General features: G+C 56.0%; 1 protein-coding gene and 1 pseudogene across 1 annotated transcript; both read right to left on the bottom strand.

Moving 5' to 3' along the window:
- Positions 1–9,831: 9,831 nt before the first annotated feature.
- On the bottom strand, positions 9,832–15,500 carry LOC132232366 (uroplakin-3b-like protein 1). The gene is made up of 6 exons (XM_059691837.1): positions 14,664–15,500; positions 13,040–13,192; positions 12,528–12,747; positions 11,944–12,020; positions 11,581–11,701; positions 9,832–10,065 (listed from the first exon to the last, which is right to left on the bottom strand). The coding sequence occupies exons 1-6, from the start codon at positions 14,935–14,937 to the stop codon at positions 9,957–9,959; spliced, it is 954 nt and encodes a 317-aa protein (XP_059547820.1). The 5' UTR covers positions 14,938–15,500; the 3' UTR covers positions 9,832–9,956.
- Positions 15,501–18,875: 3,375 nt separating this feature from the next.
- Positions 18,876–20,440, bottom strand: LOC132232596 (small nuclear ribonucleoprotein Sm D2-like; annotated as a pseudogene).
- Between the last annotated feature and the right edge of the window lie 307 nt (positions 20,441–20,747).

The following is a 20,747-nucleotide window of genomic DNA, read 5'->3' as shown; positions in this document are numbered from 1 at the left end:
CATGGTGCAATATACAGATCTTGTAACATAGGAACCCGCACCTGAAACCTATATGTTCATGTTGATCAATGTCACACCAATAACTTTAAATAAATAAATAAATAAATAAATAAATAAATAAATATTACATTGAATGATAGAAAAATAAAGTTTTACTCTGGGAACTCCTTAACTTGTACACTGTAGGCCTTGCCCATCAGCCTGAGCTCCACTCCACACCCCAATAAACATTTAAAGATGCACCATGGGTGGTGGGGAGAGGGTGAAATGGGTGATGGGGGTCAAAAGTTACAAACTTCCAGCCTGGCTGGCTCAGTGGTTGAGCGTTGACCTATGAACCAGGAGGTCACAGTTTGATTCCCAGTCGGGGCATATGCCTGGGTTGCAGGCTCAATCCCCAGTGTGGAGCATGCAGGAGGCCAATCAATGATTCTCTGTCATCATTGATGTTTCCCTCTCTCTCTCCCTCTCCCTTCCTCTCTGAAATCAATTAAAAAAATTTTTTTTTTAAAAAAGGCTTAAAAGTTATAAACTTTCAGCTCAAAGATAAGTTAAGTCCTGGAGATGTGATGTACAACATGGTGACTATAGTTAATAATACTGTAATGTATATTTGAAAGTTGCTAAGAGAGTAGATCTTAAAAGTTCTCATCACAAGAAAAAGAAAGTGACAATATGAGGTCATGGACATTAACTAAACTTGCGGTAATCATTTCACAATATATGCATATACTGAATTATGTTGTGCACCTGAAACTAATGCAATGTTATGTATTAATTATATCTCAATAGAAGTAGAAATAAATAAACATGCACTCATATTAGGTTCCTCAACAGATTAAAAATAGAATTATAAATCCCATTTCTGAGTATATATGCAAAACAGGGTCTCAAAGAGATATTTGCACACTCGTGTTCATTGTTGCATTTTTCACAGTTGCCAAGAGGTAGAATGGGTAAAGAACACACATATATATAATAGACTGCTACAGCTTTAAAAAAGAAGGAAATCCGGTTCCCGCTACATTAACCTTGAGGACATCATGCTGATGAAATAAGCTGTTCACAAAAAGACAAATGCTGCCCGATTCCACTTATGTGATACCTAGAGTAACAAAACTCAGAGAAATAGGAAGTAGAATGGTGGTTGCCAGGGTTCTAGCCTGAGGGAGGGAGAATGGAGAATTGTTATTTAATGGGCAGAGGGTTTCGGTTTTGCAAGATGAGAAAGTTCTGGAGATCTGTTGCACAAAAGATCTGTATATTGCACCATGTGTCAACTGTACAGTTGAAAATGGTTAAGACGCCAAAGCCGGTTTGGCTCAGTGGATAGAGCGTTGGCCTGCGGACTGAAAGGTCCCAGGTTCGATTCCGGTCAAGGGCATGTACCTTGGTTGCGGGCACATCCCCAGTAGGAGATGTGCAGGAGGCAGCTGATCGATGTTTCTAACTCTCTATCTCTCTCCCTTCCTCTCTGTAAAAAATCAATAAAATATATTAAAAAAAGAAAATGGTTAATACGGTAAATTTTATATTATGTATTTTTTAATCCCCCAAAATACAAATATATCCCAACTTTATATGGGTTTTTTTTTTTGGCTGTAAAAATATTTGAAGAGATTTTTATAACGTAGCTTTTGAAGCTGGTTGAGGACAAGCAACTAGTTTGATTTACTGCTGGCCTTGATTTCTCTGCAAACATCACGCATTCTTGGGAACTTGGGGATTCTTACCGAGTGAGAAAATGTGACCTACAAATTGTTTTCATGCCCAGTGACACGCTGTAAAATACTAAATCTCACAGTGGAGGAAGCCGACACGGTGCTACATTTAGGAGATATTTAAGTAAACAGCGACTATTTTTAAACATGTTGTGGTTTTAATATTTTGGATCCAATGCTTCCCTCCTCAGGGATTTTACTGAGCTGGAAGCCCCGTGCCCAGGGGCCCTCCGGGGGGGACCTGTCCCTGCCCAGAGGAAAGGCCTCCTCATGCCATCCTCCCACCCCTCCCTGTCAGACAGTGGCTGCCCGTGCCTGTCCTGCCAGTGCCAAGCCTCGATGGCAGCCCCCACACAAAGGTCAGAGGGCCCAGCTATGGACCTGCAAATGCTGGGCTCAGGAGTCTGCACTAAACCCAATGCCACAGGGAGCCCTGCAGGCTCCAGGCTGAGTGACAGCAGTGTGCCAAGAAGTCTGGACTCAGCAATTGTGAGACGCCTGGAGGGGGCAGGCTGAGAGGCATTCTGCGCCCAGCTGCCCCCCGCCCTGCCAATCCTGACACCCCTACCTGTCCCATTTAGACAGATAGGATTGAATACAGCTTTAAAACCGAGGCCCACAGTGAAGAGGGGGAGCCCTTGAACCAGCCCCCCGAGTTCAAATCCTGACTCCTCTATTACAATAGAGCCTGCTGTGTGACTGCAAGCAAGTAACTCAGTCTCTCTGGGCCTCATTTGCTTCATCTGTAAAGTGGGGCGATGGTGGCTGCATCACCCCCGACCCGAGGAGCTGTGAATGGAGCATGCTGACGTCACCAGACCTCAGAAGGCGCACGCACACGCCGAGCCTCTCCGGCTCGAAGGGGAGAGGCTGTACGTGTGCCAGACAGGGGACCGGGCCTGGGGCCAGGGCAGCTGCCGCTGGAACATAAACCTGTCGTGCCTTCTGGCGCCACAGCCTCTCTGCTCCAGCTCCAGGCAGAACCCGGCTGGGGTGACAGGAACCAGAGCCTCGGGGTGAAAGTTGGAGCCACAGGAGGTGGGAGGGGGCACAGGAGGTGGAAGTGGCTCCTGGTCCCCAGCCTCACTCCTCTCAGACAGCTCCTGTACCCCCCTCACATCCAACAGCGCCCCTGGCAGGGCTCCCACAGCTCCTGGTGCGAAAGATGCCAACCATCCTCCGAGCCTGTGGGGAAATGGTGCTGGTGACCTGCCTGGCGCAGGGTGGCCAGAAACCTTCAGGTTGTAAACAACGCAGTGTCGCTGAGGGGCAATAAAGCGGGTTAGGCCCGTGTGTTCCTCTGGGCCAGGCTTCTCCTCAGCATAAGGGCGGCCAGGACATCCCCACGTGACTGTGACTGTAGGCAGCAACGGTCCAGCCGCCTTCATTGCTGAGTGTGTTCCACAGTGTGGATGCAGTTCCCTCCCCCGTTTGCTGGTCCCTTCATCCTGAGTGGGCATCTGCGCTGTGTCCAGTTTGGGGAGGTTGGGAATAAGGCTGCTGACGTTCTCGAGTGTGAGTCGCCTGGGGGACACTCTCAGGGGAACCATGAGCAGAACTGCTGGGCCCGTGGCTGAGTCCTAAGCAGGTCGATTCTTACCCCCTCCCCCAGCGTCTCACACCTGCCCCCGTCTCACCAGTGGGCCCCCCAGGTCGCCTCCACTTCCCTCCAGGAGCCCAGGAGCGGAAACTCCAGGTTCCTCAGCCTCGTTCGGCAGAGCAAGACGGCCATCCTGACCTCGCGCCTGCGGCTCCTGTGGGCCAGGCCCCCTCTCCCAGCTGAAGGGCCAACTGGGTGGTCGACAAGGAGACGCAGCACTCTCTTCCTGGAGGCTGAGGTCTGCTCTCCTGGCCTTCAGGACTGTCACCTGGGGTATGTCCCGGTGTCCTAGCCCAGTGGTCGGCAAACCGTGGCTCACCAGCCACATGCGGCTCTTTGGCCCCTTGAGTGTGGCTCTTCCACAAAATACCACGTGCGGGCGCACGTACAGTGCGATTGAAACTTCGGGGCCCATGCGCAGAAGCCGGTTTTCGGCCTGGGCGAGTCTATTTTGAAGAAGTGGCGTTAGAAGAAGTGGGGGGTGTCGGTCGGGCGCCAGGAGACACAGCGCGGGGGAGGCGCCAAATATCAACAGTGCTTAAACTATATAGGTAGGTTAATAACAATGTTCCTACCTGTATAGTTTAAGTTTAAAAAATTTGGCTCTCAAAAGAAATTTCAATCGTTGTACTGTTGATATTTGGCTCTGTTGACTAAAGCGTTTGCTGACCACTGTCCTAGCCACCTTCCCTCATGGGACAGGGACAGCTCAAAGCCCAGGAAGACAACAGCAGCCAGGACCCACAGAAAGGGGGGGAATGGCCCATAGACAAAGGCCCCCCTCTGGGGACTGAGCCTGGAGGTGTCTGCTCAAGGTCGTCTCTGAGCACGGGGGCAGCTTTTGACTTCTTAGGGCCTCAGCTCGGGCCTGGTGTCCCTTCAGGGTCCATGTGGGACTCAGAACCTGTCCTTCCCCTCACTCTGGCCAACGGAGCCTTACGCTCAAAGCAGGCCACCTGGGGACAACCAAGGCCACCTCGGCCACACCGCCCCAAACAGCCCAGGCTGGCGCGGTCCACGTGGGAAGGAAAGGGGTCTCCTGCCCTATCATACAGAGAAGGCCTCCCTCCTCTCAATGTCGGGGGCATCCTCAGACACGTACCTGGGTGGGGTCTGTGGCCCTGGGGCAGTGGGCAGTCAGCTCCGGGACCATCGGGCTCTCGCCCACCGCGCCCTTGGCCCTCAGCCCAGGCCCAGGTTCCGCTCTTCCCAGAAGTTCATCCCCCTGAATGGGGCTCCGTGCGTTGCCCTCATTAACCTTCTGAACCTTCCCGAAAGGAGTGGAAACGCCCTGCCTCATCCTCCCACAGAGGAAGCTGGGGGTGGGAGTGGGGGATGGTGAGGGGGCCACCCTGGCTTCTGCCCAGATCAGGGGCAGGGGTCAGAGAACTGGGCACCCCTGCAGCCCGCTCTCCTCCAGCCCTGCCCCTCCAGCCAAGCTCTGAGGCCCCTCCCTGACCCCCAAGCTGGGTTCCCACCCCGTGTTTTCTGCCCTGTTGGCATGTATCAAGCCTCTATTTTTTCATCTGTAAATGAGGCTAATCATGGGATTGCCCACGGATTTGGGGGTTCGCACATATGAATTGTCCAGGCCAGGGCCTGGTGTCCAGTAAGCGATGTACAGGGGTCAGCCCCTCCTCTGAGTCGCCATGTCCTTCTGTGTGTGGCCTTCTCTGGGTTGGGTTGAGAGTGACCAGGGAGGCTGACAAGGGGGTCTGAGTCCTCTGCCTCTGTTTCTGCTGCTCTCCTCCGCCTGTCTCTCTCAGTTCCTTCACACACACCCCCGCCCCCAGGAGCGGATGGCATGGGAGATAGTCTTGGGGTCCTTGAGACGCCCAGGGGACAAGTTGCAGTGCAAGGGGTCCCAGGTGGCCGCAGGAGGTGACATATGAGCCGGGCGTGAAGGACCAGGAGGATTTGGGCTCCAGAAAAGGGATGGAATGTGGGGCAAAAAGAACACGTGTGAGCCCTTGGGCCATCACCCCAGTGACACGGGGCCTGGCTCTGGGCAGCTCAAACCTCCCAGCGAGCAGGAATTCCAGACGCCGTAACACCATGTCCCCAGCATCCTGCAGGTCCCTAGGGGGCCCCAGAAATATCCCGCATGTTGGCCTGAAATGTCCCCCAGGGAGGTGCCTCCCAACGGGGTGGCTCTCTCGGGTCAGGCCCCTTGCATCTTTGTGCCCTGAGGTAGCAACATCTCCCAGGGAGCTGATGGGGTCAGACCCAGAAGCAGCCCACCCCCCAGACTCCAGGGCCAGCTGATTCCTTCCTCTCTGGGGCCTCAGAGCCCCTCCTGCCTGCCTGGCTCCCTCTCTGTGAGCCAGCATTCCCAGGAGAGCCCCAGGTCCCATGCCAAAGAAGGGGTGCAAATACACATGTGTGGGGAGCAGAGCTGCCTAATTTCCTGCAACAGTTCCCTTGGCCACGTAGGCTCCTGCTGTAGGGGCACAGGGTGTCTGGGGAAGGGGCCAGGGCATGGAGACAGCACAGCAGGACTGGAGGCTGCAAAGGGCACTGGGGGGCCGGGCCAGCCAGAGAGGGGCCTGGGGTGACCCCCTCTGTATCTACCAGTTTGGGGTGATGGGTTGTGAATGGTCCCGCCCCTGACATACATTCTCTTCCTTTCTTCTTCTTTCTGCTCTATTTTTGCCCCTTTTCCCTACTGAGCCCAAACCTGGAACCAGCCTTCTGATTTCATTTTGTGTTTATTGGAAAACGGCTGTGCCCAGCTCTGGGCCAGCTCAGACAGCTTCCCCCCCGGAAGTGAGTTCTCATGGCTTGTCCAAGTTAAAAATAGAGGCAGGAGACAGTGAGAAACAGGCAAAGAAACGTAAGAGAAGGGGACACAGAGAGACACAGCCAGGAAGACAGAGAGGGGCAGAAAGAGGCAGCGGGGGTTGCAGCAGGTCCCCGCCCCCCATGCACGTGTCCATGTATCAGGCAGATATCAGGTGACATGTGCCCACTGGACGTCCCTTCATGACTCAAGATCATTGTCACTGAGCCTGTTTTCCCGGGTGTGTGCCCCTGAGAGCCGGAGGGCTGAGTGGGTTGTTGCAGCCACACCTTGTGGTCAGTGTCACTCACCAGCTCATGCTCCAGGCCCCCAGCAGAGCCCAGAGAAGCAAGCCCAGGCGTGGCTGGAGTCCCTGTGGGAATTCGGCGGTGGGGAGAATCCCATCCATTCCATGCTGGCCTCCCTCAGCCCCTGAGGTTGGGTTCTGGACTCAGCACGGGCAGGTCCCAAGAAAGTGGTTTAAGTCTTTGTGGGCAGGCTGTGTCTATCACATGTCCCCAGTGGGAGCGTGTGGTCAGGGAGACAGGTTCATGGAGGTCTTCTCCAGCACTCAGCCCGGGGGCTGGAGGACCACAGAACCAGGAGGTGCCGGCCGGGGCAGCTCTAGGTTTGACTGTGGGAGGATGGTGGCCTGAGGGGTCTCTGGGATATCCGGTCAGAGGCAGCCAGGATCCCTGTCCTCTAACACTCTGGGATCAGCTCCTGCAGAGTCCCCTCCCCGGCCTCGGGCAGCCCTCTGTCCGGGACAGGCCTGTGTGGTCATCTGTCTACCCCTCTCCAGTCTGGGGGGGTAGGGTCTGATGCCACAGGAACGGCACAAAGACAGCCCAGGTCCCTGTGATACAATAAGAAACACCGTAGTCCCCCCTTATTCACAGGTTCATTACCCGCAGTCAACCGTGGCCCAAATGTATGAATTGGAAAATTCCAGAAATAAACAACTTATACGTTTTAAATTGTGCCTCGTTCTGAGTAGCATTATTAAGTCCCTGCTTGGGACATGACTCATCCTTTGTCCAGCGTGTCCTCCCTGCTTCTGCTCCTCACTCCTTCACCACTTCGCCATCTCACTTATCAGAGCGACTGTCCTATTTGGTTATTAGTCATCATTGTTAATCTTTTACTGTGCCTGGTTATAAATTAAATTTTATCATAAGTAAGTATGTATAGGGAGCATAGTGTGCCTAGGATTCGGTACTACCTGAGTTTTCAGGCATCCGGTAGGAGTCTTGGAGCATATCCCCTGTGGATAAGGGGGGGGCTACCCATGTATTTGGCCTTTGTCGCTGGGTCCTGGCACAGAGCTCCTACAGCCCGGGGAGTGCTGAGCCGTAGGGGTGAGAGGAGCACCTTCTGTTGTTGATAATGAGCCCTGCCTGAGGTTAATGGGGGAGCCCTAGGTGGCTTTAGGATGCAGGCTGGTCACCAGAGGAACCAACCATGGGATTAGGGGGTTGGAACTTTCAGCCTCGCCCTCACCCCAATAATGTCCAGGGAGGGGAGAGGGGTTGGAGAATGAGTTCAGTCACCAATGGCCAATGCTTTAATCAATCGTGCCTGGTAGCGGAACCTCCATAAGAAAAACAGACAATGGGGTTCAGCGAGCTTCTAGGCCGGAGAACAGGGAGGTGCTGGGAGGGTGGCACCCTCCAAGAGGGCACGAAGCTCTGCTCACCCCCTTCACACCCAGCCACGTGCATCTCTCCTATGATGCTATTCCAAGCTGTATCCTCTGTCATAAACGGTAATGCTCAGTAAACTGTTTTTCCTGAGTTCTGCGAGCGGTCCAGCAAATTACCAAAACTGAGGAGGTGGCCATGGGAATCCCCAATTTCCAACCAACTTGGACGGAAGTGGGCGTTCCCCGGGCACGCGCTGCTTGCCACTGGTGTCTGAAGAGGGGGCGGTCGCGTGGGGCTGAGCCCTTTAACTGCAGGGTCTGCACTAACTCCAGGCAGTTAGTGTCAGAAGTGAGTTTAATTGTGGGACACTCGGTTGGTGTCCGGAGAGTTGGAGAACTGGTTGGTGTGAAAGACCCCACACATTTGGTGCCGCAAGTGCTGTGAGTAAAAACAGGTTGCAGGGCCCTCTAAGTTCCTGTTGGCCCTTCTCTGTCCTGCTATGGGCCCAGGAGGCTGGGCCATGGGCCCCACCGCCCAGGCCCCTCTGCCCTCTTGCTTCTGGTCAGGTGCGGTCAGTGGAGGCACCAGCTTGTGATCAGAAGGCAGGAGAGAGGCAGGCTATTTACGCACCAGCTCCTCCAGTGGCTGCGCCCCCACCCTACAGCCCCAGCTGCTGCCAGGTGGACCCTGCCCATGGCTCCTAGTCACGGGCTGGCAAACACCACCCCTCCCCTCACATCAGCCTTCGGGTTCAGGCTTAGGGCCCCATCAGCGCCTGAGGCCACCCTCTCCTGTTGGTTCCCCAACGCTGCCCACACCTTTGTAAACTCTCTCAATTGCCCTGCTAGAGGCATGCCATCTGTTTCCTGCCAGGGCCAACCCACACAAGGCAGGTTTGTGGCATGCAAGGCCTTAGGGTCACCTAGTTCAACCTTCACTTTTAGCAGCAAGGGGCACTGAGGCCCAGAGAGGGTGAGTGATCTGTCCAGGGTCACCAGCCCCCGGGGTGGGGCTCATGGTTGCTCTGGAAAGGCTGTGGAAAGACAGGACAAGCTGGAAGTCGGTTTGCTTCCTCCCCTGCCTGCCTCTCCCAGCCTGGCGCCCCCAGGGCCAAGTGAGCGTTTCCTGCCCAGCAGGAGCAGGATGTGTCTGCACCGGCTAATAAACCAATTAGGGCCATGTGCGCCTCCCAGAGATAGGCCGCTGCCAGCCAGCCAGTGCCCTCTTCCCGATCCCCTGCCCCAACGGGTGAGGCCCTCCACCTGGCATGGGTGCCTCCTGATGTTCCCCACCCCACCCCACCCTCTAGCTGCCCCCAACCTGCCCACCCGGCAGTCCCCAGCTGCTCCCAGGCCTTGGCACATGCTGTTGCTCTCGCCTGGGCACCGTGCCCACCTGGGACAGTGCTGCCCCTTCCCCAAGGCCACACCTGCTTAGGGAGCCTCCGTGCCTGTGCTCCCTCCGTCCTCGTGCGCGGCAATAACCCTCTCTCCTGCTTCGCAAGGAGGGCAGAACCTTGCTCGAGTCACCCCCAGCCCTCAGGGCCATCCATGGGGAGCTGACCATGGAAACGCCGGGCGCCTGGATTGGGTTCAGGGCTGGAGCCTGCTGTGGGCTGAGCCCAGGCTTCTCTAGGAGCTGAGTTTCACAGGTACTTCCTGCCCCCAGGCCCAGAGTATGCACAGGGCTGGGCGATGCTTAGACGCTGCAGCTCTTGTACAGGAATTGGAGAAAGGGGAGGTGAAGGGCCCTCAGTCCTCCAGCCAGGAGGCGAGACCAGTGGGAGAGAGGGGCCACAAGAGGATGCTGGGCGCGAGGGGAGCAAGTGTCAAACATGCAGAGCAGGGGCAGCCCGTTCCCCTCCGTGGTTTGGACTCACCTCGGCCCAGTGGGCAGTGTGATCATCCCCATTTTACAGATCCCTATCGGGACACTGAGGCCGGAAGAGGGGCTTGCTCTGCCCTAGATGGCTTAGCTGGCCTAGGACCCTGGGCCTCAGCCCTGGCACTATATCCTCCTAAGACCCCCAGCACCAAGGATCTGGGGGCGGCGGGTTGGGAAACATCCAGGTACACAATGTCACAGCTGTACAGGGGGGTGCCAGGGACATTTATTTCTGAGGTCTAGAAGCTGCAGGGCATGCTCCCAGCCCGGGCTCTGCAGCCTGGACCAGGGAGGAGGTTGAGGGATAGATGGGAACCCCCTGGAGCCGCTCAGGAGCCCCCCACAGCTGGACGGCTGAACATGTGGTGGGGGTTATATCTTCTCATGAACGCCAACTCCCCTGGTCCCGAAATGGGGGTGCTCCCACAGGTGTCATAGCTTGGGTGGGGGCAGAGAGGAGAGAAGGAGAGAGAATGATGGACACAGGGCCTGAGGTCCCCTGACCATTGCCTGGACTAGAGCTTGGAGTGCTAGGCATAGGAGCCCTGGAGAAACCGAGGCTCCACCGGCCAGGCTGGATTAACCAAAGGAAAGCAGGCTCTTCCCCTACACGTCACAGAGCCAGCTCTCCCTCCCTGGCCTTTGTCATCACCCAGCCCCCACGCCCTCCTCTTCCACTCCCCACGCCCCAGGATGCCTGTCTCCCCTAATATAAACCCACCACTGGCTTCCTCTGGCCTTCAGGACACAGCCATTCCCTTGCCTGGCCCCAGCACTGCCCCCTCTCTCTCCTCCCCAAAGCCTACTCAGGGATAGGTTTCCCCTTTCCTCTAGGGCAGTGGTCGGCAAACTCATTAGTCAACAGAGCCAAATATCAACAATACTTCTTCAAAATAGACTCGCCCCAGCCGAAAACCGACTTCTGTGCACGGGCCACGAAGTTTCAATCGCAATGTACGTGCGCCCACACGTGGTATTTTGTGGAAGAGCCACACTCAAGGGGCCGAAGAGCCGCATGTGGCTCGCGAGCCGCAGTTTGCCGACCACGGCTCTAGGGCAGTGGTTCTCAACCTCGGCTGCACATTAGAATCACCTGGGAATCTTTTTATGTGTTTTCTTTTTTTTTTTAATATATTTTATTGATTTTTTACAGAGAGGAAGGGAGAGAGATAGAGAGTTAGAAACATCGATGAGAGAGAAACATCGATCAGCTGCCTCCTGCACATCTCCTACTGGGGATGTGCCCGCAACTCAGGTACATGCCCTTGACCGGAATCGAACCTGGGACCCTTCAGTCCGCAAGTCGACGCTCTATCCACTGAGCCAAACCGGTTTCGGCGGGAATCTTTTTAAAATCCTGATTTCTGGGCCTCATCCTCCGGAAATTCTGTTTCTTTGTTATGGGGTGGGGCCACAACGTTAGTAACAAAGAAACAATTTCCGGAGGATGAGGCCCAGAAATCAGGATTTTAAAAAGATTCCCAGGTGATTCTAATGTGCAGGCGAGGCTGAGAACCACTGCTCTAGGGCCATGTGGCCACCCCCTCTCCACCAGGCCCCCACCTGAACTCTGAATGGAAGGCTTGAGGCAAAGATCAGCATGTGGCCTATAAGCAATTCACCTGGGCGACTCCCAGCTGGAGTCTGCTGCCTGCCCCCATTCACAATCCCAGTTATTGCCACCAGGGGGCAGTGGTGCCCACTTGGAAATTGTGAGCCCCTTGGGCAGGTAGCAGGGAGAGGTTAAGGGGTTCTGGAATCTTGGGGATTCCTTGCTCAATGATTGCTACCCATGTCTGGCCTTCAGGGAAAGCCACTCCAGCAAGCCTAGCGAGGGGGAGCTGGGCTGCGGGCCTGGGCCAGGGGCTTTTACGGAAGAATCGAGGGAGGGGAAGGGGATGAGGGTGGTCCAGGTCAGGGACCTCACCCCTCCCGGGGGCCCTGCCCACTTACCAGGTGTAGATGAGCAGGCCAAGGAGGGCCGTGAGGAGGACCGCCAGCAGCACTGACAGGACGGCAATGATGACCACTGTGCCCGCGCTCCGGAGCCCTGGGGTAGCCTGGAGTGCCTCGGCTGAGGGGCATGAGGGGACCACACAGGCAGGCAGGGCAGGCCGTGCAGGGAGGGAAGAGATATGATCTGACCTGAGAAGGGGGGCCTGGAACAGCCTCCAGACCAACCACCCACACCCAGGTTGGGGGAGGGCCGCCTGCCGACAGCGTAATGGTAAAGGCGGCTCTGACCGACGGGCTGGCCCACACCCAGTCCTCGGGACGGGATCGCCCTGGTGTGTGAGCTGCTCATCTGGCCCATACCTTGCTGCAGACGGGTGTCGCTGGACCAGTCTGTCTCAGCCACGGGTCCTCTGTCACTCATCACCAGGAACTTCACTCTGAACGGAAGACCCAGCATTGGGGGTGAGGGTCCCTGGGTCCTGAGCTTTTGGGCCCTTGGTGCCTCTCAGTCTGCCCCCTTGACTCCCAGGGCCTGGTGGGTGGGGGAGGGGGACTAAGGCTTAAAGCACAGCCTTGGACTCCAGTGCCAGCTGTGACATTTCCCAGCTGTGTGGCCTTGTGTGCCCCCCTCACCCTCTCTGGGCCTCAGTGTCCACACTTGGGAAATGTGTGTGGAGTAGACTAGATCCCCCAGCACGGAGCAGCCGTGAATCAAGCCCTGAGTGAGGGGAGATGGCTTGAGGGACCAGTCCCTCCTGGATGGGGAGACTCCACCTGTGGGATCCAAATTGCCGGTAGGGACAGGGGCTCAAGTCAGGGGTCCTCTGCTCAAGAAAGACAGAAGTCACCCAGGCCTCCTCCCATCTGCAGAACTAGGGCAGGGAACCCAGGCACCAGCTGGGAGCTGCCCCGGCTCAGGTTTGGGCACAGGCAGAGCTGCTCACCGGTAGGGCCCTGGGCCTGGCAGGGGGTGGTTGCAGCCCCTTGTGGTTGGGGAGCAGCCAGTGTCATTGCCCACACGGAGGACCCGGAGCTGGTTGCCAGGCTGGCTACCCGGATAGAGCGCCCGGTTGGCCATCAGCGTGAGGTAGTAGCCCTTCTGGGGGAAGGCGGCAGGGACTGGGCTGTCCTCCACCCTCTGCGGGGCGATGAAGCTCTGGGAGGCTGAGGTTGGCATTCAGGTCAGACGGTGGGTAATGATGGCTCTGGCGGGAGGGGCTGGCCCACCCCCAGGCCTCAGGAGCCTGCAGGTCCCCAGGCCTCGTGCTTGACCTGCTCATCTGGCCCCATATGGCATGGGGGCCACATGGGCAGGGCTGCAGCACATCCCACCAGGCCAGACAGCCCCTGCCACATCCCCGGCAGCACCTCCTCCACCCCTTCCACCCCTGCTGCTCTTCCAACGCCCCTGTCCATCTCTCAGAGGGAAAGCCAGGCCCGCCCCAGCGGCACCCACCATTGCTCTGGGCCACCACCAGCCAGATGGGGTCAAAGTCGGAGATGTTGAGGCGACTGAACTGGCCTCGCGGCTGCTCCAGCGTGAAGGTGGACTGCGTGCGTGTCCCCGCGAGAGTGGCACTTGAGAGCTGGGGCACATAGCTGATGCGCTCTGGGGCCGGTGGGGTCAGAGAAGAGGCTCAGCCGGGAAACCAGGCTCCCACAGCCCAGACTGAGGGGGAGGACAGGAGCCAGGGAGCCCAGATCTGAGGGGAGAGGCACGGCCCCGCCCTGGGGGTCCTAGTCCGAGGGAGACTGAGGGCTTTCCCTGGGAGCTTTGTTCAGGCTTTCGTCTGTGCCCACAAGTCCAGCCCTGGCCCTGCCTGGGAGCCTAGGAGGGACGGGCTCTGGGCGGCCAGGGGAGGCCCGTCTGGCCCTGCCCTACCTCGGGTCTCTGTGTGCCGGACAGAGTCCAGGGAAGGGGACAGGAGGCCCCTGCTCCTGGCTACAGGAAGTTCTTCTGGGGAAGGGATCGTAGGCTCTGTTAGGGTTACACTCAGATCGGAGGGAGCCTGAACCCTCTGCTGCCCAGTGACCTCGAGTTCCCTCCAGCTCCACCCACATGGTCCAGATTGCTTTGCTTGATGAGAGAAATGAATGGCTGGGGTGCGGGGGGAGGGGGAGGGGACAGTGACAGAGGAAATTCCACGCCAAGGCCTCAGGCCTGGATGTGAGCCACCAAGAAGGGGGCTGTGTCCTGGCTCAGAGCCTAGCACACCCTCTCCTCCCACCCAGTGCTCTGCCACGCCCACCTCGCCCTCAGGCACCTCCCCTCTGGAACTGGACCCCTCTCGGCCCCTCACAGCTCATCCGGGAAAAGCAGGGATGGCTGAGAAGGACGAGAAGCCTGGGCTCCATGCCCATGCCCAGCCCTGCTGCTGGGGGAGCTCAGGGCCCCTAACTTCTCCCCGGGCCCCCTGAGAGCAGTGCTCCTCCTCTTCAGCCCCAAATCCCGGGGAGCCGCAGAGAAATGAGTGAGCTTCTGTGCACGTCTCCAGGGCCCTCTCGCCCGCTTTGGGTTCAATGCAGGTCAGTTAAGTTCATTTCCATTCCATTCCAGTCCACTCCCAGGGTTCAGAGCTAGCACCCTCCTTCCTCTGAGCGCCCAGCTCTGTCTCAGGCCAGTGCGCAGTGCACACAGCAAGGACCTCATGCTCCCTTTAATGAGGGAACGGGGGACAGCGGCGGCGGGGAGGCTGCGTCTCTAAGCCCCTCTGGCTTAAGAGCTCACAGTGACCAATGCCTGCAGCCCCCCTCCGAGAGCTTCCTTGGGGGCTGTCCTTGGAGGCCTCTTTTAACTTTGGTCAGGACAGGAAGGGGGGCGAGGAGGGGAGAAGGGGGACCATTCGGTGAGAATTGGGGTGCAGGCTCAGGGTGCACAGAGGTGAAACCCAGAGAGAGAGGAAGCATGCTCACTCCCCTAGGTTGGTGTGGGGGACAGGGTCTGCCTTGTGACCTCTTTGGTGGGTTGTCTCTCCTGACCCACCCAAGACCAGTCCCCAGCCGTGAGGCATGGGAGCTGAGGTCTGTGCTGAAGCCTGAGGCACAGTGGGCACCCCTGCCCCACCTCCCCTCTCACTCACCCAGGCCTGTCCCCAGCGGCAGGCAGATCAGCAGCAGCAACGGTGGCATCAGCAGCCCAGACTGTCCCCGGCTGAGCCCCATGGCCCGCCAAGTCCAACTGTTTGTCAGAGGGTCTGTCTGCAGCGTCCAGAGCTCCGAGCTCCTGGGCTCCTGGGCTGGGCTTGGGGAGGCTGCTTCTGGCACCTCCTCTGCCCCTCCCAGGTGCCCCCTCCTCCCAAACAACTGGTTGGACAGGTTTTGGGGCAGAATCTGCCGGCCCCATGGACTTGGCATTGCCAGGGAGGGGTCCGAAGAGAACAATCAGCTGCTGCTGCCAAGACAAGCCTGGACACCCTCACCCCAAATCCAGGAGGGCCCGGGAGGGGCGGTGGAGTGAGGAGCAGCCGGGTCCATCAGCCGTGACAGTCCTGCCACACCCTGTGAAGTCTTCTCATCCTAACAGCCCCCAACCGGCAGCGAGAGCTCTCACAGCCTCCTGTGCAGAAAGGGGTCCCCTCATTTTCTACATGAAGCATAGAGAGGGGAAGGAGGTGTGGCCAAGATCACCCAGCCAGCCAGGCAGAGCCCGAACTGGAGGATCACACCCAGAGGCAAGCTCACAGGGGGCTCCCTGACATCACCCTCGCTCCCTCCTCATCCCGATGACCTGCCCTCTCTCCAGCTGTGGCCACTGCCCAGGCCGGACAACACAGAAGATTACTGAATAGGGCCCAGGGCGGGTGGGAAGGGCATGGACTGACCCCATCTCACCTGGACAGGAGCGGCCGCCCCACATGGGTTTCCTGCCTCGGGCACCAGCCCCTCTCAGCCGGGTGTCTGCTTCTGGCCAGAGGTACCCTCCCCAAACGCAATCTCCTTTTAGGAATAGTAAAATAAATAAATAAATAAAATAACCATTATAAATATTTTCTAGCTATTATCATGCATTTACACTCTCTTTAACTCTATTTTTATTGTTTTCAGAGAGAAAGGGAGAGGGGAAGAGAGATAAAAACATCAATGATGAGAATCATTGATCAGCTGCCTCCTGCATGTCCCCCACAACCCAGACATGTGCCCTGACTGGGAGTTAAACCGTGACCCCCTGGTTCATTAGGCTGATGCTCAACCACTCAGCCAGGCGGGCTGGGCTGCACTGTCTAACCGTGTACCATTGCATTGTTATATCAAGCACACCCCTTTGCCCGCCTGTGCCTCCTCCTGCTGAAAGCTCCCCGAAGGCGGAACCTGGCCCTCACTCGGGAGGGCGGAGGGCAGCAGAGTGGGGTGGGCTCCCAGCGTCTTACACGCCCCCCCCCCACCCCCCCGAGAGCAGCCGTCTCAGCACAATGGCGGTGACACTGCTGGCTTTCAGATGCAGGTGGTCCTGCAATCAGCGCTTAGAGGGCACGGAGGTGGCACAGGCAGAATTGTAAGCAAACATGTTGGCCTTGGAGAGAGAGCATGACCAGAGCTGCTCTGTCCAGACGCAGAAGAGAGGGGGACACGAGTGGGTCCGACTGGGGCCCAGCCAGCAAGTCCCAGCCAGACCCAGCCCTGCAAAGGCTTTCTTTACCCCCCAGCTTTTCACTGTAGAAATGGCCACAGCTCTGTCGTACAGAAGCACATCGTACAATCAATGCCGGAATAGATAACCTCTACCCAGATCCAACGAGTGTTAACGTTTTGCTATCTTTGCTCTGGATCCCTCCCTCCCAGACAGACAGATATTATATATATATATATGCTGTGTTACTCTCTGTACATGTGTGGGAGGCAGTTAGACAGGCGTGAGCAGAGTCGGAACCATAAGCCAGGTTCGGAAGGTCACCAGGGAGAAAGCCCCAGGGGACGTTTCCTCCCCGGCATTTTGCTGGTCCTGCGGTTGGGACCCTCCCCGGCCTTTCCTCCCTCGGCCTGTCCTAGTCATGGGGTGGGAACGGCCTCCACGGTCCCTTGCGCAGCCAGGCCCGTGAGCATTAAGCCCTCAGGACAATGAGGTTCTGACCCCCACCTAAAGGTTTTGGAAGCAGAGCCTGGGGTCTGTTGACCACAGAGACAGAGTTTTGGGCAAACTGGAGATAACATCTAGGCCTCAGTTGTGTTTCAGCTCCAGGCCCAGAAAAGCCCCGTGCGCTGGTGCCGGCCAATCAGTGGAGACCACGACCCTGGAGAGATGACCCTATTCTATCGTGGTCCTCCCCGAGACCTCCAGATAAGAGCCCGCAAGATGAAGGACTCCGCTGCCCCCCCACACACACACACACGCGCCTTCTCCTCTCTCCAGGTGTGCTTTCTCTGCTTTTCTTTCTCCTAAGTTCCAAGAGCCCTCCTTTGGCCGCTGTAACTTGCATCCGGAGCTCACACAGCGTAGCTCTCACTTCTTTCATGGCTCGCTCCTTCTGCCGGACTTTCTTTTCTTAAATATGTTTTTATTGATTTCAGGAAGGCAGAGGGAGAGATAGATAGAAACATCCATGATGAGAGAGAATCATTGATCAGCTGCCCCCTGCACGCCCTCTACTGGGGATGGAGCACGAAACCTGGGCATGTGCCCTGACCTGGAATCAAACCGGGAGCTCCTGGTTCATGGTTGATGCTCAATCACTGAGCCACACCAGCTGGGCATACCTCTGTGACTTTCTAAATCAGGGGTCCTCAAACTTTTTAAGCAGGGGGCCAGTTCACTGTCCCTCAGACCGTTGGAGGGCCGGACTATAGTTTAAAAAAGAACTATGAACAAATTCCTATGCACACTGCACATATCTTATTTTGAAGTAAAAAACCAAAACAGGAACAAATATAATATTTGTATTTGCATGTGGCCCGCGGGCCGTAGTTTGAGGACCCCTGTATCTAAATCAATTTTCACTTGTACTTGAGACTTGGCTCTGAATTCTCAAGGACAGAGGCAACACCTGTGTTTCGCTGCTAACATCTACCAGTCTGTATACACACGGGCGTGTATTGTGTATGGAAAGAGGCCACATGCTACCTGACTAACTCAGGGAAGGCCTGCATGGCGGTCTTGCAAACTCAGAGACCTAAAGTAACCACAAAGGATGGTCTGAAATTAAACTTTAACTAAAAGCAATTATGGTGGGTAGTCATGTCCTAGGCCAGTATCTTCCCTGACAAAGGTTAATCTTCTTTATTTTTATTTTTTTCAGTTTTTGTTTTGTTTTGGTATATATATTTCAGAGAGGAAAGGAGAGGGAGAAAAAGATAGAAACATCCATGATGAGAGAAAATTATTGATTGGCTGCCTCCTGCATGCCCCCAACTGGGAACTGAGCTGGTAACCTGGGCAGGTGCCCTTGACTGGAATCGAACCCAGGACCTTTCAGTCCACAGGCCGACGGCCTATCCACTGAGCAAAACCGGCTAGGGCAAAGGTCAGTCTTTACCTTAACTGAGCCTATTGTCTTTTTGCATCTACAACATCAATACTGTTGGTGAAAGGGTGAATCAAGATACAGGGCTCTACTTTAGCAGGGGCTAATAAAAGAAAGCTCATTCTGGCCTAAGCCTTGCACAACATGCTCCCCTTAGGTGGTTATTTTACAGAAATCCCTGAAGACCATAACCCCTGCACAGCCCCCGGAGAAAGGACGTCTGGCGCCAGCAGGACAAAGGGCGACTAAGGTCCTGATACGCGTGTCAAGCCGAAGCCCCGTCTGCAGCTCTCCCTGAGCATGAAGAGCCTGCTCCCTCCCCAGTTCGCCGATGGCTCTTTCTGAGCCAGGCCACCTGCGCCCAGGTGACAGGAATAATTATCATTTTGATTACACGGAGCCTTGAGTCCGTCCTGTGTGACCCTGGCCCAACCCGGAACCTTTCAGTTGGAATTTCACAGTAATTTTCCTTTTTCCAGACCCCTCAGAGCACAGGCACCGCTCTTCAGAGACCACAAATCCGCTCATTGTTATCGAGTTAATTGTGGACTGTTAACTATCCCGCACCCACCTGAGTAAAAGAAGTCCGTGTCTATCATTTTACTTTTATCCAATCCCGGAGGTTTCTCCACTTTGCTTTCTCCCGCCTCCCTAATCTATCACCAATGGAGTTCATGTAACCCACTAGCGTCTCCTCTTTTGATTGTAATGTATAAAACAAGGTGAAAAACCACCATTCTCCGGAGCAGTATCTTAATTTGTTGAGATTCTGCTTCCCGGACATTGTCGACAGTTTGGCTCAAATAAACTCACAAAAATTCTTTACAGGGTTGAATGTTTCTTACGTTAACATTACATGTAGTCTGTATGCTTACAGAATAGCTTTTTGGTTGTTTTGTTTTAGAAAAAACACCGGATTGTATTGTTCCCATGTCAAAGGCAGGTCTTTGCAGGACGGGGGAGTGAGTTTTGACAGCCGGGAGCAGCCCCTACTTGCCAGCGACGAGTGGGTTCCGCAGGACCAGTGGCCGAATCCCCACAGGGACGTCTTGGGATGTAGCGGTCCTTGCTGACTGGCTGGGACTTCTTGCCCTTGCCACGCTTGGGGACCTCGGTCCACGTCCCCATCACGTTCCCCAGCGCCATGCTGCAGTGCCTGCCAAGGCCTTCACCTGGCCGGAGCTGCTTCTTGTTGCGACAGCTGATGAGCAGCTGGTGCTGTTTTTGACTGCCTGCGTGGGCACGGAGAGTGGGCCCGTGGCAAACTCTTCCTCCTCCTGCTCTGCAGCTCCTCCGGGGTCACCTCACTCTTGGGCTTGTCCTCCGCATTGCATCGGCCTCTGAAGAGCTACAATAGGTTTTTATATATTACTTTTTTTTAAAAAATCCTCAACCTCGGAGTGAGGATATTTTTTCCATTGATTTTTAGAGAGTGGAAGGGAGGGGGGAGCAGAAGAGAGAGAGAGGAGAGAGAGAGAGAGAGAGAGAGAGAGAGAGAGAGAGAGAGAGAGAGAGAGAGAGAGGACCATCGATGTGACGTGAGAGAGACACATCAATTGGTTGCCAAGGATTGAACCTGCAACCGAGATATGTGCCCTTGACCAGAAATTGAACCCGTGATCCTTTGGTCCAAGGGCTGACGCTCTAACCCAGTGGTTCTCAACCTTCTGGCCCTTTAAATACAGTTCCTCATGTTGTGACCCCCAGCCATAAAATTATTTTCGTTGCTACTTCATAACTGTAATGTTGCTACTGTTACGAATCGTCATGTAAATATCTGATATGCAGGATGGTCTTAGGCGACCCCTGTGAAAGGGTCGTTCGACCGCCAAAGGGGTCGCGACTCACGGGTTGAGAACCGCTGCTTAACCGCTGAGAAAACCAGCCAGAGCTATAGTACATATTTGTATGTAATAATATTAATACATATTCCCTGCCGTGCCCCCTCTTCCTGCTCCTGACGTCCCCAGCCCAGTGGGTCCCAGTGTGCCGGGGGTGGGCCCAGATGCTCAAAGAGGCCAAGGTGGTGGGAGCATGCCGAGCCCTGGGAATATAGTCTATTTCTAAGGACCTTCCTTGCTGTGTAACTTAGGGTGACTCATGGGACAGGGTGGGGCTCCCACTCACCCCCTCACATAGAGCAGCCGGCAAAAGGCTCCCGAAGGCCCACCCGGCCCTGTGTCACCAAACAAGGCCCAGACTCCTGACAGCCGTCACGCCCTGTCCTCAGGAGGCGCCCAGGGAGGCGGAGCCGGGCTCTTCCTCACCCTTCCCCAGCACAGAGAGGCCCCAGACCAGTGGCCTCGGACTTTGGGTGGAGAGGGGAACTGCAGTGACCCAGTCCCTTCCTCCTCCACTAGCTTGGCCTTGGGGCCCCTCACCAGACCCTGACAGAGACCCATCTGTGCTAATATCAAGGGGGAAAGACCTCACAGTTCATCCACTCTGCCCTGGGCCTGACTCTTTCTCCTGCCTGGTGGTCTGGCCCCTTCCCAGTGTGTTTGTACACTCCTCTCGACGGGCAGCTCACCACCTCCCAGTCGAGTTAAGGCCTCATACACATGGAATCAGAAAATCTCTTAATAGGTGAAATCTCACAACTTCAGGGCCATGAAACAGGCAACCCTGGCTGGTTCCTGATCCACCGGGCCTGGAGCCGGATCCTTCCTGTTCTGGGCCTGCATCTCCCCCTCTGGATGCTGGGCAGCT

This window comes from Myotis daubentonii, chromosome 4 (genome assembly GCF_963259705.1).
Source record: "Myotis daubentonii chromosome 4, mMyoDau2.1, whole genome shotgun sequence".
Taxonomy (NCBI): Eukaryota; Metazoa; Chordata; class Mammalia; order Chiroptera; family Vespertilionidae; genus Myotis; species Myotis daubentonii.
The sequence above is the reverse complement of the archived record's forward strand: the minus strand, read 5'-3'. Positions and strand labels throughout refer to the sequence as shown.

What these genes read in the sequence shown, in the direction of transcription:
- LOC132232366 (XM_059691837.1), bottom strand. Translation starts at nt 14,937, where the DNA reads ATGCCAAGTCCATGGGGCCGGCAGATTCTGCCCCAAAACCTGTCCAAC. An exon ending in GGTGGTGGCCCAGAGCAATG is followed by an intron (nt 12,748 to 13,039) that starts GTGGGTGCCGCT and finishes TGCCAACCTCAG; the next exon opens with CCTCCCAGAGCTTCATCGCC. An exon ending in GGCCTGCTCATCTACACCTG is followed by an intron (nt 10,066 to 11,580) that starts GTAAGTGGGCAG and finishes CCCCCACCCAAG; the next exon opens with CTATGACACCTGTGGGAGCA.